At 37.8% G+C, this 27,560-nt stretch overlaps 1 protein-coding gene across 3 annotated transcripts in view; it reads left to right on the top strand.

Annotated features, from left to right (window-relative positions):
* ALG5 (ALG5, dolichyl-phosphate beta-glucosyltransferase) overlaps positions 1-27,560 on the top strand; it is a 51,534-nt gene that overhangs the window by 9,440 nt on the left and 14,534 nt on the right. The window contains exons 4-6 of one of the 3 annotated variants that reach the window (XM_025363943.1): positions 346-417; positions 4,163-4,276; positions 21,858-21,917. In XM_025363943.1, the coding sequence (XP_025219728.1) occupies positions 346-417; positions 4,163-4,276; positions 21,858-21,917 (246 nt within the window). Of the gene's footprint in view, positions 1-324; positions 418-4,162; positions 4,277-21,857; positions 21,918-27,560 lie in introns of all 3 variants that reach the window. The other 2 variants (XM_025363942.1, XM_025363944.1) reach the window with 2 other exon arrangements.

Raw genomic sequence — 27,560 nt, 5'->3', positions numbered from 1 at the left:
TTTTTTTTGGGTTTTTTTGGGGTTTTTTGGGGTTTTTTTTTTTTAGCAGCTCAGTAGCTTAGGTAGAGGGGTCAAGAAAAGAAGGTCATTGTCCACTCTGGCAGTTCCTCTGCAGGAAATTGAACTATGATTTCAACCTAGTAAGTCAATGCCACCAAGAATTCTACAGCTCCTCCAGGTCATCAAAATGTAGAGTGGATATAATCTAGTCACAAGAAGGGGTAAACTCCAATAGCAGTGTTTGAGCCAAAGCAAGAAACATGGCTTATATAATTCTCTTAGAATCCAAATTAATTTTATTCTGACTTTTATATAATTTCACAGGTAGCTTTTAAATATTGCCAGAAATATGGAAGTGACAAAGTACGTGTGATAACTCTGGTGAAGAATCGTGGGAAAGGTGGAGCGATTAGAATGGTAATACATATTTTCAACATTTTTATCTAAAATATAAAGGTATCTTGAATAATGTCTTTTGCAGACTTGTATGTTTGCTCGCTGCTTGAATACCGGCATTTCAAGTTAGTGATAACATATTTTTAATAATAACTTCATGTTTTTAGTCAAATTTTATATTATGTCATATCTATAATATACTGGGTGATTTAAAAATATATTTCTGTTTATCTTAAAGTTTAAAATGTTACCATCTACTGCTGTATCTTTGATAGAGTTACCAGATAGTAAGCTTATGTGGTTTCTTGCTGTTTAAAAATGCTTTTTTGTATTAAGTTTTACCTTTACGAAGGTATGCTGTTATGCATGGTAGCATAAACTAAGATGAATTTGACTTGGGTCTATCCTGATGAAATGTGCAGTCTAATAGAAAAAGTAAGCATTTGCATAAGTAAAAAAGAAGATTACAATTATGAGAGACATGCAAATAAAGTGCTAAGAAATTTCAAAAAAGAGGTTACTGTCAGCTGAGGCATATCAGGTATGAATCAAGCTGAAAGTTTAAAAATCAAGATATGTGAAAGAAAACCTAAATAATTGACATTGAGGTTCATTTATTTATTTTTCCCTTATAAAAAGAAGTCTAGAAGTGGGCAGTCCAGGGCTTGTTCAACTCCACAGTCATCAGAAGTCCAGGCTTCTGCCGTTTCACTCCTTCCCCATGCACACAGGGTGACGCCTGGAGCACAAGCCATTGTGTCCACATTCAAACAGGAAGGAGAAGGGAAATGGTCAGGATACAAATCATCACATGTTGCCCTCCTCACAGTGTCTTATGAGTTAGGGTCTATTAGTTTGATGATTATATGGATGAGGAAAGTGAGGAAAGAAGGTAAAGTAAATTACCCAATGTTTTCAGATGATAAGAGGTAGAGTCGAGATTTGGATGCAGTTAGTTTCACTCTGAAACCCATGCTTTTAACCTCTCTGATAATTATAGAGAAAAGACTTGAGAAAACAGCACACCATGTAGCAAAGCCAGAAAAGACAGAAGTAGGAACTCTTTGGATATGTACTAGAAACTGATTCACTTTGGCTGGGTCATAGGATATATGAAACAGAAAGAAAGTAGGATTGATGCAATGTCATGGTGGGCTTTAAATCTATTCATTTGTTTCTTTATTCAGCCAATGTTGTACTTTCATTAGAGACACGGAGATGAAAGATACCTATTCTGTCCTTAAGGATATTACAGTTTAGTAGGGAGACAGACCATTGCCATACAGTGTGGTAAATGCTATAATAGAAGTATATGCAAAATGTTGGCACCACCATCTGTTGGGGGGAGCAGCACAGATGTCCCTGAGGAGGCAGATTCTGAGCAGGATCTTCAAGGAGGATTAGGACTTAACCACATACAAGTTGGGAGGGCAGGGAGCCTAGACAGGGAACATGAACAAAGGCACGGCAGTGTGAAAGAACATGCCACAATAAAGGACCCACTCATGGTACCCATGTCTTGACTGTGGAGGTAAGGCTGGAGGGGTGGGTGGGTTCAGGTCACAAACTGTAGGCAACGGGCTTTTACCTTTTTTACCATTGACAGAGTCACACTTTAATCAGCCAGCAGCAAGTGTAGCAATATTAGGCAAGGTATGATTAATATTTATTTGGATTATGATAGTGACAGAAGAGAAGAAAATGAGGGGATAAATGTGAGAGCTATTAAAAGGACATAGAATTGGGTCTGGGGTCAGAGAGAAGAATGACGTATTAAGCCATTCTTACTTTGCTATAAAGAAATACCTGAGACTGCATAACGTATAAAGAAAAGAGATGTGATTGACTCATGGTTCTGCATGCTGTACACGAAGTGTGGTGCCAGCATTTGCCTCTAGTGAGGGCCTCAGGAAGCTTCCACTCATGATAGAAGGCGAAGGGGGAGCAGGTGCATTATATGGCGAGAACAGGAGCAAGTTAGCAGGCAGGGTGGTGCTGCACACTTTTAGACAACCAGATCTCATGAGAACTTGCTCACTGTTGCGAGGACAGCACCAAGCTATTCATGAGGTATCCACCCCCATGACCCTAACACCTCCCACTGGGCCCAACCTCCAACATTGGGGATCACATTTCAATATGAAATTTGGAAGGGACACAGATCCAAACTATGTCAAATAAGTACCAGTGGCCTTGTGTAACAGGGAGGATGATGATGCCATTAATAGAAGGAATGAAACACTGGAGGAGGAGCTAGTATAAGAGGCAGTTTGTTGAGTTTGAGCCATATTAAGTTTGAGGCAACATGCATTGGTATCCAGAATAGCCTAGGAGAGAGGGTGTGAGTGAGTCATCCGCATATGTCAGATGATAGTTGAACCTGAAGCCATTAAACTGTCAAAGAGGAGGTTACAGAGAAAAGGAGAACCAGGAAATCTTAAGGCAGTGAGACACATGAGAAATAATGGGCATCACATATGACTGAGGAAACACAAATGGGAGTTGCTGTAGTAGACTGCCTTTTCAAGGAGCTGCGGCGAAGTGAAGGCCATAGACAGTAGAACAGGAAAGTAAGCTTAAATAAGTTTGATCATGTATCATTGAAATTAGTCACTTCCTGGTTTTTTGCCCCATTTCAAACTAATAGCTCCAGGTTTTTTTTACCACCTCAGCCTCCCAAGTAGCTGGGACTACAGGCACATGCCACCATATGAGGCTAATTTTTAAAACTTTTTTGTAGAGATGGAGTCTCACTGTATTGCCCAGACTAGTCTCAAACTCCTGAGCTCAAGCAATCCTTCCACCTCAGCTTCCCAAAGTGCTAGGATTATAGGGGTGAGCCATCTCACCTAGCCTTTTGCATTTGTTCTAACGGGTGTGATTAAAACGACATCACAGATACTAGTTAGTGAGCTTATTGTACCATAGAATAAATGATCTGGTTTCTCTCTACATTTATATATGTCTTATCTATAGTCACACTATGTTGTGTTACCAAAGCAATTTTACTATATCAAACTGTAAATATATTTGCACTTAAGACATAAGGAATTCACTCAAATACACCAGAGAAATTAAAAGTTGATGTGCAGTTTATTTCTGTATGAAATATGCACTCATGGAGCCATAATTTGCACAAAAGACCAGCCAATTCAGAATTGAATGGCATAATTTTGCTGTTTCAAATACCGCAAATGGCATAAAATAACATTTGGATTTATGCATAATTCTTAAATTTTATTGACACTCTTTATTTTTTTACTTAATTAATTTAGTAAACTTTAGATCCCATAATAAAGGATACTAAAGACCTATATTCCTATGATACATTTCACAGCATATCTATATTAGAATATTTAATTTGTCTATAAACATGTTCTTTATATGGGGTTCTAAGTAGCCCCTAATTCATTTTAAGCATCATGACACGATAAACATATAATATGTATGATAAGTACTGTCCCTTTTTATTCTTAGTGATGCAGAATATCTCTAATTTGTCCAAACCTATTTTATTATCTTGGTATTTTCCAAGATATTTGTAGTATGAATTCACAAAGTTTTTAAAATAATGAAGATAGGCAATAGGAACATTTGAGAAGATCTTAATATACAGGTAATTTGTTTTCAGTGAACTCTGGCCTCCTTCCGCCATCTCATACCTTATCTTTCACTCTTAGGTATTTTAAGTAGGACAGACTGAAATGTCATTGAATTTAACCTTCATTTTAACCAACTTTCTTTCACTTGAAATTTTAAAATACAGGGTATATTCAGTTCTCGAGGAGAAAAGATCCTTATGGCAGATGCTGATGGAGCCACAAAGTTTCCAGATGTTGAGAAATTAGAAAAGGGACTAAATGACCTACAGCCTTGGCCTGTGAGTATAAGAATGTAGTTTAAATAACATTCAGTCAAGAATGCAGGGGAGCTAAAGTAAAAGGAGAATTTACCTATCGGTTTAAAAACTGAGTGTTTTTGGTATGAAATCCTTACACAAATGGTACAACCCCATAGAGGAACTAATCATTTTGTTACAAATGTTGTCTGATTTTATGAGATTCACTTGACAATTACTTATTTAATATTGTGGCCATTTCTCTCTCTTGGTTTCTGATTGCTTCTTCCCAAGTTTTAATATTTATTGTGCATATTCAATTAAGGCTTTTATTTAAAAGTATAGCCTGAGTTCCAGGTAAAGATGTGAAATGAAGCTGGATCACAGAATCCAGTATTTGATGAAACAAACAAAATCACAAGCAATAATCACTAAGAAAGGATTATTTGAAACTTCATGCCATAACTTCAAAAAGTGGAGGTTGAGGAAAGAAATAAAATCCTGGTGCCATTTCTACCTTTTAAAAGCCATTTAGAGAAATAAGATGAATTTATCAAATCCTGAGCGTTTGCCAAATACTTCCCAATCTGGAAAAAATGAATAAGAGAATGAAAAAGCACCCTTGGACAACATCAAACAATATACCTACCATCACACAATATGTCAGAATTTCAGCAGACGCAAGAAAACTTGCTGAGGTCTGCTGTTTTTCAGGACTGTAAGCTAAGTTGGGGACACAGATCCATGTGACTAGATCCTTTCCTGGATGGAGTGTAGCTTGTTCAAGACACGTGACAAAATCTCCCAAGATCAGGGAACCCAAGTAACCCAACAAAGCCACATAGAGCCCCAGGGGAAGGTCCCTCCTCCTTGCCTTCCCACCACCTACTGTCAAGTCCAGATATAATACTCAGGCCTTGAAATTCTAGTTTAGAGGGGGAAGAGGTAAAAGTATATCAAGGAGAATGTTCATTTACGGTAGGAGAGTTGCCCATGTTAATCATGACAAAATGAAAGAAATGGCAATCACACCAACATGTAACTACACAAAAAATTAAAGTTGCATACAAAAGATTAAGACAGTGTAATCCAAGGAAAAGGACAAAGTTACATGCAAGTATTTTGGCTAAAGAAATAAAACAATGAAAATAAGAATTTAGCAACACAGGTCTTCAAAGGTAAGATGACAAAACAACAAAATGGTATTAAAAGAAAAATTACAGCCCAAGTTTACATGCCTGTAATTCCAGCACTTTGGGAGGCCAGGGCAGGAAGATCGCTTGAGGCCAGGAGTTTGAGCCCAGCCTGGGCAACATAACGAGACCCCATCTCTATAAAAATAAGAGAAAAATTAACAGGGTATGGTGGTGCATGCCTGTAGTCCCAGCTACTCAGGAGGCTGAGGCAGGAGGATCATTTGAGCCCAGCAGTTTGAGGTAATAGTGAGCTGTGATTGCCCCACTGCACTCCAGCCTCGGTGACAAAGCAAGATCCTGTCTCAAAATTAAATAAATAAATAAATAAAAATAAAAATAAAAATTACAGAACTAAGAAAACAAATTGAGACCAAAATAAGATGAATATGTAAAACTGTCTATGAATGAAATAGACCTAGTTTAGAATTGAATATTATTACATATTTATTAAGATCCTATTTAGTATAGCAAAACCAAACCAAACACCACAAAAAAGTAAACATACAAGTGCCCCCAAAAATATTTAATAATAATTACAGAAAAACTCACTGCATATCTTTCTAGAAATATTTATTTAATTCCACACTTTGTGAAGTATTACATATCTCCCCCACCATCATCCATTCCCATCCCTCCCTCGTATTTCTAGCTGTTTTTTGGTTTTTTTAGGTGTTTTTTGTTTAAGATTCTAAGTGAATGAACTCTTAAAATTTCTTAAGAGAATTAGCTGTAAAGATATTCATACCATTGCTGTTCAGAAGAGTAGCACTAGCCGCATGTGGCTATTTAAATTTAAATTAAATGAAAATCTAGTTCCTCAGTTTCATTGGCCACATTTAAATTACTTGTAGCTAGAAGCTACCTTTTTTTTTTTTTTTTCTTAAAGGAGATAAGGTCTTACTGCGTTGCCCATGCTGGACTCAAACTCCATCCTCCTACCTCAGCTTCCTGAGTAGCTGGGACTATAGAAGTGAGCCACCATGCCCAGCTTGTATAGCTCTTCCATCATCACAGAAAATTCTCTGGCTTATAACGTGATGTGAATTTATTATTGGATATGTTGTAGTTCACTCTTACTAAAAAAGTATTTCATGTCCCACATCTTAGTAAATTATGATAGGCTAAAAGGAAAATCTAATTCATAAAGTTACTTGGTGTGATTTCCTTCTTCTCCCCAGACGACCCCAAGAGAAACTTGATAAATATTTCCCTTTCATTATCTTTCTAGAGGAAGCCATGAGTGGGAGGGAGAGCATAGGGCATCAGATTTTTAGCAGCTGATATTATCGTTCAGCAGTAGGGCAAAGAATTTAAATGATTTTGCTGATGTTAGGGAGTGAACCAAACAATAAAACAGAAAAAAAATTTGAACTTTATTCTTATAAATCTAGTTCCTTTATACTAGTCTGAAAAGAAAAGGAGTTCTGATGCCATATTTTTCCTTATAATCCCATTTACTACATTGTTACTAGAAACATTAAGTTTTAAAGAATTAAAGCATGTGATTATCATTAAGCTATTAATTCATAGCCTTGGTTTTATAGCACCTTAAAGTATCCCTAATTTAAAAATGTCCCAACTCAATTGAATTAATTTGAATTAAATTTAGTAAGTTTGATTAATATGCATCATATAATACTCTTTGGAGGAGGTGGAAAGGAGGCAAATAAATGATAGGTGGTTAAAGTTACAAGATTCATAGTTTTTGGATCCACCCAGTGAAAAATATCATGGTTCTGACAAAGCTTATAAACAGCCAGTCATTGCTCTCATTACATTACATTCTGAAGTTGACATGCATAGAGAAATTAGAAGAAATCTTCTTACTTATGTAATTCAGGTGTTGGAGAACTTTTTCTGTAGGACCATTTAGTAAATATTTTCAGCTTTAAAGCCTGTCAGTCTCTGTGGCAGCTGCTCAACTCTCTATTGTAGCATGAAAGTAGACATAGATAAAATACATCCTTTATTTACACAAATAAGCAGCAGATCAGATTTGGGCTACAGGCTGTAGTTTGCTGACCCTTAAATCTAATTCAATCATTTATCCAATATTGGAAAGTTTTTACAGCTACCTAGTAATCTTTCAGCCTCTGCTGCATAACTCTAGGGATGCCTAAGCAGCTCATTCTGTCTCAGCTCCACTGTGAAGTTCCTCTAGACACCAAATGCAAATACGTCTCCTTAATCACCCCCTTCCATTGTTTCTGTCTTCTGTAGCTACACAAAATTATCTACTGCACTTCTTTGTGACAGCCCTTCAGAGAGTCAAAGCTGTTTTCCATGTGTATTCTCTTTAGACTGTCAGTTCTTACAGTTTTTTTTGTTGTTTGTTTGTTGGAGACAGTCTCACTCTGTCACTCAGGCTGGAGTGCAGTGACTCAATCTCGGCCCACTGCAAGCTCCGCCTCCCAGGTTCACGCCATTCTCCTGCCTCAGCCTCCCAAGTAGTTGGGACTACAGGTGCCCGCTACCATGCCTGGCTAATATTTTTTGTATTTTTAGTAGGGACAGGGTTTCACCGTGTTAGCCAGGATGGTCTCGATCTCCTGACGTCGTGATCTGCCCGCCACAGCCTCCCAAAGTGCTGGGACTACAGGCGTGAGCCACCGCACCCAGCCCAGTTCTTACAATTTTTAAACATAGCATATTTTTTTCTTACAATTTTCCACTGAAGATGCGTCTGTTTGTGTGGATTTGGTTTCCACATTACATTGTTACTTCGTACAGGTATATAATTTTCCACTGAAGATGTGTCTGTTTGTGTGGATTTGGTTTCCACATTACATTGTTACTTCGTACAGGTATTGCCAACAACTCTTTTTCCTACTCATTGCCTTTGAACTTTGTCTCTCCATCTCTGTACTGGTGTGGATTTCTTTCTGTGTTCTTTTGCTTTGTTTTCAGGAATGGAATTGTGGCTAGTTATCTCTTAATAACTTCAACTTGTTAAATTTCCGTGTCTAAAGGTGTAGGTTCTTATTCTATCTTTAGGGCAATAGCTGTTGTCTCCATTCATTTAAGCCACAAATTTGATAAGCATGCCTTGCATGTATTTCCCTAAGCCCTAATAAAACTAGTGACTGAAATAGTTCAGAAAATAATGAAACAGGAACATGGGTTTCGGAGTCAAGTCCTATAATTACATGACTGTCTCACTAGATGGCAGTCATTAGCTTAAGTGTCTTTTACAATATTGTTTTGACCAGTTTAAGTCATTTCTTTAGTACGTTTTACAGTGGTTTCTAATGTTTTCTTTCTTAGCTGATTTTTTTTTTTAATGACTACAAAAAGAAATCTGTTACTCCTTGCTTGTATTTCCTCTTAGAGTAACCAGGTCACATGTTCTGGTCTGATGATTCTTATACAAGGTCATCTTACGAAAGTTGCCTACAATTTCTTTTCTGAAAATAAGTGCTCTTGTAAGGTTTTAAACTACATGTACATAATTTAAGTAGAGCTTTGTATAATACATACAAACAAAATAGGGCATTTACATTTTCATACTAAAAATTTTATTTTATTTTATTTTTGAGACAGGGTCTTCCTCTGTCACCCAGGTTGCAGTGCAATGGCACAATCTTGACTCACTGCAACCTCTGCCTCTTGGGCTTAAGCAATTCTCGTGCCTCAGCCTCCCGAGTAGCTGGGATTACAGGCATGCACCACCACGCCAGGCTATTTTTTGTGTTTTTTGGTAGAGATGGAGTTTCATTGTGTTGGCCAGGCTGGTCTCAAACTCCTGGACTCAAGTGATCTGCCCGCCTTGGCCTCCCAAACTGTGGGGATTAGGGGCATGAGCCACCGTACTCAGCCAAAAATTTTATTTGTATTTTACTTGTATTTTCTTTTCCCACATCTTTATTTTTTAATATGCGAAGCTGTCCTCTCAGATTTTCAGTTTCCTAACCGGTAGTCTACCTCTTTTTTAAAATATGCTTGTTTTTTAGTAATTTTTCTAAGCAAACTATATGCTGGCCAGGCATAGTGGCTCACATCTGTAATCCCAGCACTTTGACAGGCCAAGGTGGGAGGATCACTTGAGGCCAGGAGTATGAGACCAGCCTGGCCAACATAGCGAAATCCCATCTCTACTGAAAATTAGCCAGGCGTGGTAGTGCACACCTGTAATCACAGCTACTCAGGAAGCTGAGGCATGACAATCGCTGGAACCTGGGAGGCAGAGGTTGCAGGGAGTTGGGGTTGCGCCACTGCACTCCACCTTGGGCAACAGAGAGAGACTGTGTCTCAAAATATAATAAAAATAAAAATAAATTTTCAAAAAATAATCCCAAAGTGTATGATCACTTGTTCAGTTGCTTAACTTTTCTAAATAGAATCAAAAATCCCTAACAGACAAAATAAATGCTAAAAAGTGTGTATTTCATGATCATAGAGTAATTTCTCAGCCTGTGACTTAGGTTTTAAATTATTTTATTTATTTATTCTTATTATTTTTTGAGACGAGGTCTCACTCTGTCACCCAGGCTGAAGTGCAATGGTACAGTCTTGGCTCACTGCGACCTCTGCTTCCAGGGTTCAAGCAAATCTCGTGCCTCAGCCTCCCGAGTAGCTGAGACTGCATGTGCAAACCACCATGCCTGGTTAATTGTTTGGTATTTTTAGCAGATGGCGTTTCACCATGTTGCCCAGGCTGGTCTTGAACTCCTGACCTCAAGCAGTTGGCCCTCCTTGGCCCCCCAAAGTGCTGGGATTACAGGCTGAGTCACCATGCAAGGCCCTTAAATTCTGATTTAGACATAGCTTTAACAAGCTTAGTTTTTAGTTTTTTTAGCCCACAGATGACTAGAATTAATGGATATGAAAAAGATACAGGTAAAAATTACATTAAGAAGAACCAGCGGAAGCAGATCTTAACCACACACACAATTCAATCTGCCGTGCTGGGCTGCTTACTAATGATCCTGAATGCTCTTTTTCTCTAATGTAGTAATCCTTGGCCAGTTGAACTTTTGCATACCAATGATTCATATGTGCATGCATAGTTTGGTTCCTTAAAAGAACATGACAGTTAGTCCTTCTCCCCTTTTGTGTGGACCATGTGAGCAAGTCTAAGAAGCTGGTATGTTTGTTTCACCTCTCAATATATGGGTAGAAAACCAGGCTTCCAAAAGAGAACTCAACCTCCAAAATCATGTGTTTTAGAGACCAAGCAGTTACACAGACATTTTGCTGAGCTCTTTGTGAAATCAAACAAATAAAAGGACAGCAAAAATAAAAAGGCAGTCTTGAAAATGTAAAAAGCGGTAGACTGTATAGAAAACTTTGGTGAGAACCTGTCTTAGCAGATCTCAAAGTGTGTTTCCCAAATCATTGAAGGTGGCTCAGGACTGAGGCTGCCTATCAAACCGGGGATTTAATGCCAACAAACCCAGTTAAGAGGTGGATATCTCCTGGAACAGGAAACAGTAAACTTTTCCTGTGAAGGGGCTAGAAAATAAATATTTCAGGCTTTGTAACTCACATGTGGTCTCTAAAGCAATCCTCTTCTTCCTCCTCCTTCTCTCCCCAGCCCTTTCATAGCTCAAACGCCATTCAAAAACAGGCTGAGTGTAACCCCATAGGCCACAGATTACTGACCCCTTGTGCTAACCACAAAATAGTTTTAGAAATTTAGTATCCCCATGATTGTCATGAGAAAATGCTTTAAATTTAAAAGAGTGCCAGGCACGGTGGCTCACGTCTGTAATCCCAGCACTTTGGGAGGCCAAGGTAGGTGCATCATTTGAGGTCAGGTAGGTGCATCATTTGAGGTCAGAAGGTCGAGACCAACCTGGCCAACATGGCAAAATCCCATCTTTACTAAAAAGAAATACAAAAACTAGCTGGGAGTGGTGGAGCGCGTCTGTAATTCCAGCTACTAAGGAAGTTGAAGCATGAGACTTGCTTGAACCCAGGAGGCAGAGATTGCAGTGAACCGAGATCATGCCACTGCACTCCAGCCTGGGCAACAGAGCGAGACTGTCTCAAAAAATTTAAAAAAGGAAAGTATATAAGATTTTAGAATGACTTATATCTGAAAAGATGAAAATTTTGGTTCTTGAAGTGATATTCTCCTGTTGGGTAGAAATTTGTTCATGTGGAGAAGTTCATGCCTAGTGATGAGGCGAAGTTGAGGTATATATTGTGTTGGTTAACCACTAATTCTCTGTCCCACTGGAACGTAAGCTTTGCTAGAAGAGGGGCCTTATCACTCCATCTCCAGTGTCTAGAATACTGTAAATAGTAAGGACTCAGCAAATATTTGTGGAACAAATGAATACTACTGTATACATTTTCTAATGGGACAGCCATGTTACATTTAAAAATAGTCATAAATGATACCAAAAAGGCAAATTCTCATAAGGGAATAGATAGCTAAAATAAGCCAAATTTGTGTAACTTCTCATTTGTAATTTAGGAAAACACTGAAGAAATAGGTGGTCAACTGGTTGAAAACATGCTGCCAATGTGGCAAATGATAAAGAGAGAAAGGATGTAGCATTCAGATGTATGATACGGATTTTGTTTCATTTTTATTGTTTATTTTTATTTATAATATTTTTATTATAAAAGCATTGCTAAGGCATTGTAAAAAGATTAGAAACAGCCTAAAGAAGGAAAACAACCAACCATATCTTATCACCCAGAAAAAACTGCGTTAATACTTTTTTAATGGACCATTTCCTCCGAATATTTATATTCTAACAATGTAATGGGGTTTTGAATATACTGATATAAAAGCATAAAGATCCTCCATGGAATAGTTTATAGTATATAAGGAAAAACCCTGAGAAATTATTTGGGTCATGCTCTTATTTCTGAACAGATTTCAGCATGTGTAACCATCCTATATAGATACATGTTGACATACTTTTTATTTTTTCTTTTAACTTTTTACTATGAATTTTGAACATAACCAAAAGTAGAGTGAATAGTATAATAAACCTTTGTCTTAACTTCAACAATTACTGACATTCTGATGTAGTTCTCTGTCTTTTTTTCTTTTTTTTTTTTAAAGACAATTTTATTGGCCAGGCATGGTGGCTCAGGCCTCTAATTCCAGCACTTTGGGAGGCTGAGGTGGGTGGATAGCTTGAGCCCAGGAGTTCGAGACCAGCCTGGGCAAAATGGAGAAACCCCTTCTCTACAAAAGAATATACAAAAATTAGCCAGGTGTGGTGGCGGGCACCCTAGTCCCAGCTACTTGGGAGGCTGAGGTGGGAGGATCACCTGAGCCTGGAAGGTAGAGGCTGCAGTGAGCCGTGATCATACCACTGCACTCCAGCCAGGGCAACAGAGTGAGACCTGGTCTCCAATTAAAAAAAAAAAAAAAAGAAAAAAGAAAATTGTTTCTTACGGTAATACTATTTGGAGAAACCTTAAGAATTGCTACAGTTTAAATATATTCAGTAGACTGGCTTTTTAGTTGCTATCACAACTTGAGAAGCTGTTTTATGCCATATGAAATTTTGAGTATTCATTTTAACCATAACACCTTCATCATAATGCTTCTTATGGTAGAGCCTTTTTGTACTGTAATAAAAAATAATTCACCTTTCCTCAAATGAATGGGAAAAAGAATGAATGTTGCCAAATTTTTGTGTTGAGTCTGTGCAAATTGATACAGTGTTTTATAGAACAAGTTGAAAATATGAATCAGGAGCTTTAAGTAATTCACATCCATTGACCCAGCCTTGAGAAATTCATCTTAAGGAAATAAGAATATATACAAAAATAAATTTTCGAGGATTATTATTTGTTTTGTAAATATAGCTTTTTTAAAAAAAATAAAAGGAAAAAATTGAAAACAATTTAAAATGTCCAATGTTAAGTTATACTAGTTAAATTCATTATTGTATGGGATGACTATTCATTATGCATAATTAAATGAAAAATGTTTTTTGTGGTTTTTTTGTGGGGTTTTTTTGGTTTTTTGTGTTGGTTGGTTTTGAGACAGAGTCTCGCTCTGTTGCCAGGCTGGAGCGCAGTGGCGCGATCTCGGCTCACTGCAACCGCCACCTCCCCAGTTGAAGCGATTCTCCTGCCTCCACCTCCTGAGTAGCTGGGACTACAGGTGCATACCAACAGGCCCAGCTAATTTTTGTGTTTTTAGTAGAGATGGGGTTTCACCATGTTGGCAAGGATGATCTCGGTCTCCTGACCTTGTGGATCTGCCTGCCTCAGTCTCCCAAGGTGCTGGGATTACAAGCGTGAGCCACTACACCTGGCCTGAAAAATGGTTAACATCGTGATATGTATGGGTAGATGTGCAATAACATCAACACATTATGTATTGTGTATAATAATAGAACAGCGCGTTAATATTGGTTGTCACTGGATGGGGGATTACGGATATTTTAAATTTTTTTCTTTAATTACTTGTTTTTAACAGTGTATCTGTATTTTGAGAAAGAAATGGTTTTTTTGAAATTAAAACTTTAATTTTTAAATAAATACAACTTTTTCTTTACTCAGTACTTTGTTTCATATACTTTGTTTCAGTACTTTGTTTCTGTTTCTGCTCATAGGGTGAGTATGACTAATTTTACTATCTGATTTTTCTTTTACTAATTTCTAAATTGATTCAACTTTATTTCTATATCTCTGCCTCATTGGAGCCAGAGTTGTCTTTGGAGTCCCTGTGCCAATTTTTGTTTCCATTTCGGTATGTGGAAACTTTGGATGTGGAATTCAAATAGGCCTGGGTTCAAATTCCATGTGACTTTGGGTAAATTAACCCATCCACCTTCACATACCTCTTCTGTGATGTGTGGATAATGGGAGCCCATGTTCATAACTCTGAGGTAGCGATTAAAATGAGAAAATGTGGCCGGGCACAGTGGCTCATCCCTGTAATACCAGCAGTTTGGGAACCTCAGGACAGGCGTTCGAGACCAGCCTGGCCAACATGATAAAACCCCATCTCTACTAAAAATACAAAAAATTAGCTGGGCATTGTGGCGCACACCTGTAGTCCCAGCTACTTGGGAGGCTGAGGCAGGAAAATCACTTGAGCCCAAGAGGTGGAGGTTGCAGTGAGCCAGAATCGTACCACTGCACTCCAGCCTGAGCAACAGAGGAAGACTCCATAATAAATAAACAAACAAATAAGGAAATGTATGTCAAGTGTTTAGCATGTGTTCAGCACTCAACCAGTAACTGTAATTATTAACATTTATCTTTTTTCTTTTTTTTTTTTTAATTGAAACGAAATCTCACTCTATCATCCAGGCTGGAGTGCAGTAGCACAATCTCAGCTCACTGCAGCCTCTGCCTCCTGGGTTCAAGTGATTCTCCTGCCTCAGCCTCCCAAATAGCTGGGATTACAGGCATCCACCACCACACTCCGCTAACTTTTTTTGTATTTTTAGTAGAGAAAGGGTCTCACCATGGTGACCAGGCTGGTCTTGAACTCCTGACCTCAAGTGATCCTCCCGCCTGAGCTTCCCAAAGTGCTGGGATTACAGGCATGAGCCACTGCACCCGGCCAACATTCATCTTTGTGCTTGATATTTTTTCATCAGATCCAATTCTGTTACTGTTTATGATTGTTAATATAAATTAGCTATATTTCTGTCTATTCCTTCTCTCCAGTAAATTGTGTGAAAATATTTAACTTAAAAAGTACTGAGGACCGGGCACAGTGGTTCATGCCTGTAATCCCAGCACTTCAGGAGGCCATGGCATGCAGATCACCTGAGGTCAAGAGTTTGAGACCAGCCTGGCCAACATGGCAGAACCCCGTCTCTACTGAAAATATAAAAATTAGCTGGGGGTGGTGGTGCTTGCCCATAATTCCAGCTACTTGGGAGCTGGGACAGGAGAATCTCTTGAACTCAGAAGGCGGAGGTTGCAGTGAGCTGAGATTGCGCCACTGCACTCCAGCCTGAGCAACAGAGCGAGATTCTGTTTTAAAAAAAAAAAAAAACAAAGGCCAAGCACAGTGGCTCATGCCTATAATCCCAGCAGTTTGGGAGGCCAAGGCAGGCAGAACATGAGGTCAGGAGATGGAGAGCATCTTGGCTAACATGGTGAAACCCCATCTCTACTAAAAATACAAAAAATTAGCTGGGTGTGGCACCATGCCTGTAATCCCAGCTACTCGGAAAGCTGAGGCAAGAGAATTCCTTGAACCCAGGAGGTGGATGTTGCAGTGAGCCAAGATCTTGCTACTATACTCCAGCCTGGGCAACAGAGTGAGACTCTGTTTAAAAAAAAAAAAAAGTACTGAGGAAGATGATTGATTTAGCATTTATTTCTAGAAGATAATACACCTCTTACCACTTTTTTGTTTGTTTTTTTTTTTTTTTTTTTTTTTGAGACAGTCTCACTGTGTCGCCCAGGCTTGAGTGTAGTAGCATGATCTTGGCTTGCTGCAACCTCTGCTTCCCGAGTTCAAGCAATTCTCATGCCTTAGCCTCTCAAGTAGCTGGGATTACAGGCACCATGCGTGACTGATTTTTGTACTTTTAGTAGAGATGGGGTTTCACCACGTTGGCCAGGCTGGTCTTGAACTCCTGGCCTCAAGTGATCCCACCTGCCTCGGCCTTCCAAGGTGCTGGGATTACAGGCATGAAGCACTGCACCTTTTTTTTTTTTTAAATGAGTTTGAATCTCGTTCTGTTGCCCAGGCTGGGGTGCAGTGGTGCCATCATGACTCAGCCTCAAACTCCTGGGCTCAAGCAATCCTCTTACCTCAGCCTCCCTAGTAGCTGGGACTACAGGCACAGGCCACAACACCTGCCTCACTTATTACCACTTTTAAAAGTCAACTGTCATAGTAACTTAAATATTCATTTTTAAAAACCATGGGAAATTCAGTTGTACTCCAAAAGAGGTTTAAAAGAAAGAGACTCCATGTCTACAGACATTTGGCAGTTTTTAAAACAAAGATATCTTTAGTTTTTGAAGAACAGCTAACTTTTTGAAAAAAACGTTTAGATTAATTCTGCCTGATAATGAGATTGGTATCAGGGATTCAGCTCTTACATCAGAATTCTTCAGATACACAAAACTCTTAAAAGCTCTTGGGCACTTACGCTGAGATGAAGGATTTTGATTTGTTTTTAGTTTAATTACATGTTATTTTAACTCTACTCATGAATCTTCGAAATGTAGAAGTATGTTCTTTTTTATGTATTGCTCAATAGTGTTGTTGCTCTTTTCAAGTTAAAACTGATTTGCCACATGCTATTTGAACTTTTAACATGCTTCCTCTCTAAGAAAATCATTCTCTCCCTTTCTGCACAAAGTACCTCTGCCAGAAAAACAAGGGAAGAAATTTTACTACTAAATAGTAGGCAAAGCATATAACAGAATTTTTTTCTTTTTCCTGAGACGGAGTCTTGCTCTGTTGCCCAGGCTAGAGTGCAGTAGTGCAATCTCAGCTCACTGCAACCTCTGCCTCCCAGGTTCAAGCGATTCTCCTCCCTCAGCCTCCCAAGTAGCTGGGACTACAGGCACACGCCACCACAGCCAGCTAATTTATGTATTTTTAGTAGAGGTGGGGTTTCGCCATGTTGGCCAGGCTAGTCTTGGACTCTTGACCTTAGGAGATCTGCCCGCCTTGGCCTCCCAAAGTGCTGGGATTATAGCTATGAGCCACCGTGCCCAGCTGAGAAAATTCTTTTTTTTTTTTTTTTTTTTTTTTTTTGAGATGGAGTCTTGCTCTGTTGCTGAAGCTGGAGTGTGATGGCGCAATCTTGTCTCACTGCAACCTCCACCTCCCAGGTTCAAGCAGTTCTCCTGCCTCAGCCTCGTGAGTAGCTGAGATTACAGGCATGAGCCACCACGCCTGGCTAGTTTTTGTATTTTTAGTAGAAACAACGTTTCACCATGTTGGCCAGACTGGTCTTCAACTCCAGACCTCAGGTGATCTGCCCACCTTGGCCTCCCAAAGTGCTAGGATTACCGGCAGAAGCCACCGTGCCCAGCTGAGAAAATTCTTAAAAGAAAATATGGAGGCCGGGCGCGGTGGCTCAAGCCTGTAATCCCAGCACTTTGGGAGGCCGAGACGGGCGGATCACGAGGTCAGGAGATCGAGACCATCCTGGCGAACACAGTGAAACCCCATCTCTACTAAGAAATACAAAAAATAGCCGGGCGAGATGGCGGGCGCCTGTAGTCCCAGCTACTCGGGAGGCTGAGGCCGGAGAATGGCGTAAAACCCGGGAGGCGGAGCTTGCAGTGAGCTGAGATCCGGCCACTGCACTCCAGCCTGGGTGACAGAGCGAGACTCCNTGCCACACACTCCAGCCTGGGCGACAGAGCTAGACTCCATCTCAAAAAAAAAAAAAAAAAAAAAAAAAAAAAAAAAAAAAAAAAAAAGAAAATATGGATAGCTAAAACATCCCCCAAAAGTTTTTTTTTTTTTTTTTAATTAATAAGTTAGAATAACTAGAACTGACAAGAATTTGGTTTAATAGTCAATATCATACCAGTTACTGGGAATGTAAGGAACCTTTTTTTTTTTTTTTTTTTTTTAGACAAGTTATCGCTCTGTTGCCCAGGCTGGAGTGCAGTGGTTCCTGCCTCGGCCTCCAAGTAGCTGGGACTACAGGGGCACACCACCATGCCTGGCCAATTTTTGTATTTTTAATAGAGATGGGGTTTCGCTATGTTGCCAAGGCTGGTCTCAAACTCCTGGTCTCAAGTGATGCACCCACTTCGGCCTCCCAAAGTACTTGGATTACCGGTAAAGAACCTCTTAAAGGAAAATTTGGCCCATATGCATACAGACTTTTAACTTAGTATTTTATATGTACGTCTCTCTCCAAAGAAGGAAATCTAAAATACAGGTAGAGTTTTATAATCAAAGATGTTCTTTCAGTTACCTTTCTATAACATAAAATTAGAAAGGACAACAAATAGGCAAATAGTCAAAGTAATGGTAAATCTGTACATTAAAATATTGTATAGCCCTTACAACTGACATGAAAAAGAAAAACTACCATGCAGCACTGTTATGACAAATTGTTGAAAGGTAATCCAACCTGAATCTTATCAAGCCTCTGAATCTACCTACCAGTTTAGAGGAAGTACAGGGGACAGGAGGACATGTTAAATGTCACCATGGGGGTGCAGTCAGCAATATCTGAAACGTAGGAAACTCTAGAGCAAATAATGTGGTTTCTTCAACAAGTTACAAGAAAAAAAATTTAAAGAGGTAGGGAGAACCCACTGATAAAAGAAATACCAACTGATTTGTATGGATTGATTGATGGATGGATGGATGGATGGATGGATGGATGGATTTTAGACAGAGTTTCAGTCTTGTCTCCCAGGCTGGAGTGCAATGGCGCAATCTCAGCTCACTGCAACCTCACCTCCTGAGTTCAAGTGATTCTCCTGCTGCAGCCTCCCAGGTGGCTGGGACTACAGGCATGCGCCACCATGCCCAGCTAATTTTTGTATTTTTACTAGAGAGAGGTTTCACCATGTTGGCCAGGATAGTCTCGATCTCTTGATCTTGTGATCTGCCCACCTTGGCCACCCAAAGTGCTGGGATTACAGGCATGAGCCACTGCACCCAGCCCTGTATGGATTTTATTTGGCCATTCATTCAAACAAACTGAAAACATATAAGAGATAATTAGGCAAATTTGAAATCTGTATATCTAATGGTATTAAGGAATTATTGATGTTTTTGGTATCATAGTGGTATTATGATTGACATGTATATGAATTTGTAACATATGATGTCTAGAATTCATTTCAAAGTAGTCTCAGGTTGGGTAGGGGGGTGGTGGGGGGGCTTTACATGGAACAAGATTGGCAATGTGTTGCTAATTATTGAAGGTAGGTAGTAGGTATGTGGTGCTTCACTTTCCTGTTCTTTCTAGTTTTGTGTATGTTTGAAAATACCCATAATAAAAAGTATAAAAACAATAAACTTTAACATGAAAAAACTAGGTGAAAAAGAACATGACATACATGAGTAAATTTGAGCTATGGTTTTTTTTAATGTAAAGAAAAAAGAATACAAAGAAATGTACACAGTTTAAAACAGTAGCTGCTTTTAGGTAGTGAGATAATACATGAGTTTTCTCTTTAAAATAATTATCATTTATATATGTAAATTTATATACTTGCAAATTTTTTTATAATGAGTACTTTTAAATTTATTTTCATTAGTCATTCAAAATTCAAATGTTATAAGAAAGATATACAGTGAAACTAGCTCCACTTTTCATCTCTCAGTTACCCTCAGAAATAACTAGTGTTACTCATTTCTTTTATTGGAAAGATGCATACTGTTTATGTATTCTTTTTAAAATTGCAAAGTGTGATACTATACACTGTTCTCTTGTTTCTACTTAACAATGTATCTTGGAGATTGAACTATATTTATGCATAAAGACCTTCCTCATTCTTTCACATCTTCATAGCCAGTCCCTTCAGATGGACATACAGGTTTGCTACTTCAAATACTGAAATGATTAACCTCTATGAAAGTCATTTTACACATATGCAAGTATATTTATCAGAAGAATTGTTGGAATTGCTGGGTCACGTTATATGTATATTTGTAATTTTGATAACGTTTCAAATTGCTGTTGCTAGAGAGTGTGCAGGCTGGAAACCATCATTCTTAGCAAACTATCACAAGAACAGAAAACCAAACACCGCATGTTCTCACTCATAGGTGGGAACTGAACAATGAGATCACTTGGACTCAGGAAGGGGAACATCACACACCGGGGCCTATCATGGGGAGGGGGGAGGGGGGAGGGATTGCATTGGGAGTTATACCTGATGCAAATGACGAGTTGATGGGTGCAGCAGACCAACATGGCACAAGTATACATATGTAACAAACCTGCACGTTATGCACATGTACCCTACAACTTAAAGTATAATAATAATAAATAAATTAAAAAAAAAAAAAAAGTATAGGTTTTATTTGCATTACTCTTGGTATAAGTGTAATTGAAGATCTTTTCTTTCAGTTGTTCAAGAGCTATTTTCACTTCCTCTTTTGTGTACTCTGTTTCTAGTCTTTGCCTCTTTTCCAACTGTATTTTTGGGTACTTTTTAAAATAATTAGTGGATGCACTTTATGCATTTTGGAAATTAACCTTCTGTCTGTAGCATAAATTGCCAATATTTTCCCCCAGTTTTTTTGTCTTTTAGTTTTGAATATGGTTGGATTTTTTGTTATTTTGTCATACAATTCTTTAAAATGTTATTATCAAATTGATCAGTCTTCTGGTTTTTTGTACTTGTGCCTCCCTTGAGATCATTTACAAAATGATTTCTGATATTTTACATTTAAATCTTTGATGTATCTGGACTGTATCCCAGTATTCAGTTAAGAAGCTCAAGTCCAACTTAATTGGGTTTCCAAGTGGCTACCACTATGTCCCACACCATTTGTCAGTTCATCTTTTTCCCACTGACTTAAAAGGTCATCTTTATCATATTCTAAGTACTCATATGGCTTTGTGTATGTTTCCTGGCCTTTCCATTCTATCCATGGAATTGTCCATGGATTTGTCTGTTCACATTCCAGCACCTTAGTTTGAATTATTGTAGCTTTGTCATATATTTTTAAATTTTTTGTGATGAGTTCTTCTTTACTCTTGAGTTTTCCTGGCTCTTTTCTTATTTTTGCTTCTCTTTTAAAAAATTTTTCATTTTCTCACAACTATACTAACAAGGACTTTTTTTTTAAAATGGTAACTCTAAAATCAGCTTGTCTAACTCAATTAAAAATCGTTTTGGTATTTTTATTGGTATTAATTTAGGAAGCATTGACTTTTTAATGCTGTTATTATATCCTCTCATCCATCATGACAAGACCTGTGTGTTTAATTCTTTTGTTTTCCTTGTTAGCATTTATGTGTTTCGTGTATTTAGATCTTGTCTAAACTTTCTACATTTCTTATAAACTTTATTTCTAGGTTTTTCATTTTTATTGATGTTATAAATGCTGTCTTTGATTATATCTTGTGATTATTGTTTGTACATGTGACGTCTAAAGTTTTGTATATATTCATTTTGTGACTACTCATCTTTTAAAATTCTTTTGTTTCTAATATAGTTTTTCAGTTGCTATTCTTTGATTTTCAAGGTATATAATTATGTCATCTACAGATAACCCTTTTCTTTCTCATGCCACTAATTTTTCTCTCAAATAATATAGTATTTTCACACAGAAAATATGATTTAAAGTTAAGAATTTTAACATAATGCATGCCCCTTATATTTAGCCCTATTTAAGCAAAATTTAGTGTCCTGTTAGTAAGTATGATTAGGCTTCTCAAAGTTGTACATATTCTGAACTCTTCAATAAACCTTTAAAAGATTTTTAATGTCAACTTTTTTAAAAATCAGTTTCTAAAAATGAGACATTCTCATTGAAAATAAGTATTTTTATTAGTGATATTTAAATATTGAAAAACTATCTCTGCTTTTTTCCTCAGAATCAAATGGCTATAGCATGTGGATCTCGAGCTCATTTGGAAAAAGAATCAATTGCTCAGGTGAGACTTCATTAATTGGCATGGGACAGCCAATTAATTGGCTTTTATTTCCTTTTTTACATATATATTTGGCAAGAAATTGGCTTTTCTGTCTAATCTCTTAAACATGAGGTTCCTTTCAAAAGAAAATGATGTTTTAATTGTGGAAAGCTTATGAAGGATTGGCACATTTTAGAATTGATTTTTTTTTAAGGGTATACAAGAGGATATGGATTTCGCTTTGCCTTAGGATGCAAGCAGTTCTTTTTAATATATTTTTAAGACAAAGAGAATCTGTTCAGTTATAAAACAAACTTCTAAATTATGCTTTTTTCTTTTTTTTGAGATGGAGTCTCCCTCTGTTGCCCAGGCTGGAGTGCAGTGGCATGATCTTGGCTCACTGTGCAACCTCCACTTCCCGAGTTCAAGCAGTTATTCTGCCTCAGCCTCTCGAGTAGCTGGGACTACAAGCACACACCGCCACACCTGGCTATGATTTTGTGTTTTAGTAGAGACAGGGTTTCACTGTGTTGCCCAGCCTGGTCTTGAACTCCTGAGCTCAGGTAATCCGCCTGCCTCGGCCTCCCAAAGTGCTAGGATTACAGGTGTGAGCCACTGTACCTGGCATAAATGATGCATTTTTTAACCAATCAACTTGCCTTTATTTTTTTCTAACATTGGCACAGTTAAGTGCTTTGTTTTGAGTTTTATTCAGAGTTTAAATTTATTTTTTAACCTCATTCCCTTTAGAAAAACACTATGCTGTAAAATTTGACAAGTTTGCAACTGCCTTTTTAGGGTATAAAAATGTCACTAAAGATGTTTAATTTTTCATTTTGTAGATTATGCTAGAAAAACTAGAGTAACAATTTCCCAGGTCACTCTTATGCACACGAGGCTTTGAGAACCAGTGGAATAAAAGATTGAACCTTTCCCCCAATGATTCAGAAAAGAGATACGTAGAAATTTTAATTTTTAAAAAAGATATATTGATGACAGAGTGACAAAACCTTTTAAGGATTGTATTGAAGTACAGAAGCCCATACTCTCTTTTTATTTTTTATTTATTTATTTTTGAGACAGAGTCTCGCTCTGTCACCCAGGATGGAGTGCAGTGGTGCAATCTCAGCACAATGCAACCTCTGCCTCCCAGGTTCAAGCGATTCTCCTGCCTCAGTCTCCCAAGAAGCTGAGATTACAGGCACGCACCATCATGCCTGGCTAATTTTTATATTTTTAGTAGAAGGGGTTTCACCATGTTGGCCAAGCTGGTCTCAAACTCCTGACCTTAGGTGAGCCACTTGCCTTGGCCTCCCAAAGTGCTGGGATTACAGGCATGAGCCACCATGCCCCGCCTGTTTTTGTTTTGTTTTGTTTTGTTTTGTTTTTGAGACGCAGTCTAGCTCTGTCACCCAAGCTGGAGTGCAGTGATGCAGTCTCGGCTCACTGCAACCTCTGTCTCCTGCATTCAAGCGATTCTCCTGCCTCAGCCTCCCTAGTAGCTGGGATTACAGGCATGCACCACCACACCCAGCTAATTTTTGTATTTTTAGTAGAGACGGTTTTGCTTTTCATCTCGAACTCCTGACCTCATCATCTGCCCTCCTTGGCCTCCCAAAGTGCTGGGATTACAAGTGTGAGCCACCACGCCTGGCCCCTTCTACTTTTTTTAGAAGTAATTGTTTTACTAGCACCTAGTCTAGTATTCTGTGTATCCTAGAGATTCTCACTGATGTTTAAAAAACGTTAATCTGTTAACCATACAGAATAGCACACTCCTAGGTATTTAAAATGGGAAGAGAGCTTGGAATTAATCCAACTTCATCAATTTACCAATGCACAGGGGATAAGAAAAAGAAAAGTATGTGTCTAAGATGTTCAGCACATTTTATATATATGTGTATAATTATAAAATAACATATATGTATACTTATAAATTAGTATATATATATAGATAGATATAAAATTGTAGTAGAAACTATTAAATGCTAAATTCCCACAATAGGAAATACAGCTATAGCCCTAGATTAAATGTGCAGCCAGTAAAGCTGATGATAATGGAGACTATTTAATAACATGGGATAAAACCTGAAATATTAGGTTGTTTGTAGAAAATAGTGTGATATTATAAATACAGTTATCTGTGTTGAAATAACAAATAGGCCAGACACAGTGGCTCACACCTGTAATCCCAGCACTTTGGGAGGCTGAGGCGGGTGGATCACCTGAGGTTAGGAGTTTGAGACCAGCCTAGCCAACGTGGTAAAACCCCGTCTCTACTAATAATGTAAAAATTAGCCGGGTGTGGTGATCCCAGCTACTTGGGAGGCTGAGGCAGGAGAATCGCTTGAACCCGGGAGGCAGAGGTTGCCAGTGAACTGAGATCAGGCCACTGCACTCCAGCCTGGCTGACAGAATAAGACTCCTCCTCAAAATAAAAATAAAAATTTGTTTTTGCACACAAAAACAGCTAATGAAAATAAACCAAACTAATTTAATGGTTTTGTAAGTAAATTTTTTTCTTTTTTTTTTTTAACAAAATACATTAATTAGATGAAAAAGGATAATCTACTTGGTGTAGGAAAAAAGATAGTTTGGAGAAATAGATAGCCAAAGACAGACTTAGAAGCCAGTGAGTAATACGGCCAAGGGATAATCCTTGTATTTGCTGGTGGTGGCTGTAGAAAGGAGCCATGTGTTTTGGTTTTGTTTTTCATGGTGTAAATTCTTTTCACTTAGATCTTGCATTGGTTGAAAACTCTGAATTTTTCCTAGAAATACACTGGTATTTAAATGAGACTATGCTTTGGTCTAAATATTTTACCTAGTACTGCTCTTAGCCAGGTATCAAGGGATCAATTGCAGGAGCCACAGATTTATAATTTATCTTGTCTCTATCCATCCATTCTTTCATCTCTAAAATCTAGTGTTTGATTTAGTGCTCTTGGGTTCCCACAGAATTGGCTGCCATTCTGTAGAAAGAAAGGATAACCTGTGATACTCACTAGAGATCATTGGTTGTCTGCTGCAGATGCTGTGACAACTGCTGCTCAGTAGGCTTGTTCAAGTCCAGCCTATTCTTACAGAACCATACCTGTCTCATAAAAGGTTGTCTTCAAGAGGCACAGGACATGCATGTGCCTCATGTCCAGAAAACTGCAGCATTGCTTTCCATTCCCCTTCATGTGCTGTCAGTAATATAAACCCTTGCATGGTGATCAATCTGTGGACAATGAGAAAATTATAAACGAATTAATCAGGATAACATTCAATAGCTTATTGCATAATGTTCAGAAACATCTTTCCTTGATATTTTTCTACATTTCTCAATTATTCTACCACCTCTTTTACTTCTCCCTTGGAAGACAAACATGACCCTGCCCTGATGGAGTCTTGTATCATCCTTAAAAGTGCTTATATTCCCATGTGTTCTGTACAACGTAATGTTTATATACTGCCTGGCTATTCTTGAATTTATCATTTTAAAAGGATTCAAAAATAGAATCCATTAGTGGTTATTTAATGTTTTTAGTTTTTGTTTAAAGAGTCTTTGCTTAAGTCCTGGGACCTCTTTGAACTTCTTATTTTAAGATAATGAAATTAGCAGTCAGCTTTAAATTTCACCCAAATTAATTTCTTGTTTACATTTTATAAACATTGAAGATATTAGCGTTAACACCGAAACAGTTAAAATTGTTTTCCTTAATGTTTTAAATGGCCATTTCAGAAGATCATATAAGCCTACTCTCTTAGTAGCTTCACTTAACTAAGTAAGTGTATACTATATTTTAGGTATCTTCTAAATTTTAAGATATTTTGCAAAGTTCTAAAAATAAAAACAAGATTCTCTTGTTTGTGGCTAACCTTGTTAAGCTTTTAAATATGTTAGAAATCAAATAACTTAAGGACTTCATGTGAACTCTACATTTTTCTGCTTTTTAAAAAAATAGCCATTATCCTAAAACATACAAACAAAAATTCTGTAGTAACATCCAAGCAAAAGCAGTCATGAATAGTTTTATTTGCTAACAAATAAGCTCACTCAAATCACATTAAAATCACTCAAGGAGAATAATTTATAGGTGTTGTTATTCTACCTTTAATTTTTATTTTTCTATCTTTCAATTTCTGTTTGTTCCTTTCCTAAGCGTAAGTGCTCTTTTGGAGGTTTAATCAGTCAACCAGTATTTATTGGAAGTATTTTATATGGAAGGCACTGAGCAAGCTGTTGTGAGATTCCTAAAGTATTTTAAGATGAGGTTTCTGCCCTATCTACTTAGAGAGGTAAGATATATTTACATCAAACCATAACTAATGATTCTAGATGATAAATGAGAAGTGCTAGATCATTTTTAAAAGTTTATTTTACATACCTTATAGATAAGTATTTTATTCTTCCTTTCCTTCCTGCCCTATTTAATACATAAGTAAAATTGTGGTCAGGCGAGTAAAGTAAGCTTTCAAGCTTTCTTCCTTTATGAAAAACATTATTGAGTTCCTGTTATTTTCTGTGCCAAACACTTGGCTATGTTCTTTAAAATAATCTCATTTAATCCTTATAATAACTTTGTGAGGTAGGCATTATTCTCGTTTTATCAGTGAGGAAATGGATTTAGAGGGTTGAAGTAACTTGTTCAAGGTCACCCTGCTAATTAGTAATGGAGCCAGGATTCACATATAGTCCTGCTCAGTTTGGTGCTTTTTCTTTTCTTTTTCTTTTTGAGTTGGAGTCTCAGTCTGTCACCCAGGCTAGGGTACAGTGGCACCATCTCGGCTCATTGCAACCTCTACCTCCCAAGTTCAAGCAATTCTCCTGCCTCAGCCTCCTGAGTAGCTGGGACTACAGGTGTGTGCCACCACACCTGGCTAATTTTTTATTTCTAGTAGAGACGGGGTTTCGCCATGTTGGCCAGGCTGGTCTCGAACTCCTGACCTCAGGTAATCCACCTGCCTCAGCCTCCCAAAGTGCTGGGATTATAGGTGTGAGCCACCACACCTGGCCTGATTTGGTGCTTTTTCTGTGTTATTCTGTTCTACTGTGTTTCTATTTGATGATGATAGAAAAAGCCATGCAAAGGAAGAATGATACTAAACATTATAATTTTGAAAAGCAAAAGCCAAAAGGAGGAAGGGACCTTTATCCTATAGTATGAGATATTAAATGTTCTTATAGACTCTGAATAGGTTGCTTGTATACGTAAGTAAAGCATCATTACTTGAGTCTCTTGCCTTAACTAAGGAACATTTTAAAAGAGCCTGTCTTAAAGGAGCTGGGTGTAGTGGCACATGCCTGTGATCCCAGCTGTTCTGTAGGTTGAGGCAGGAGGATCACTTGAGCCCAGGAATTTGAGGCTGCAGTGAGCCATGACCACACCACTGGACTCTAGCCTAGACAACAGAAGGCGTCTGTCTCTAAAAAAATATTTTGTTATTTTATTTTTTTAAAAGATCCTATCTTTTATTAAATCTTGAATATGAAAGTCTGGAATACAGTGATAATAATCTTATGTTCTTATGTTTTAAAGTGTGCAATGTTTTATGAATAATGGAATATTGTTACTACTAATAAAATTAATCACAATGGTAAAACTTCAGATGGGATTAAAACCTACTTAATTTTAATATCCAAAGTATTAAAGAACTCAGTATTTTAAATGTATTTAA

Source organism: Theropithecus gelada, chromosome 17 (assembly GCF_003255815.1).
Source record: "Theropithecus gelada isolate Dixy chromosome 17, Tgel_1.0, whole genome shotgun sequence".
Taxonomy (NCBI): domain Eukaryota; kingdom Metazoa; phylum Chordata; class Mammalia; order Primates; family Cercopithecidae; genus Theropithecus; species Theropithecus gelada.
The sequence above is the reverse complement of the archived record's forward strand: the minus strand, read 5'-3'. Positions and strand labels throughout refer to the sequence as shown.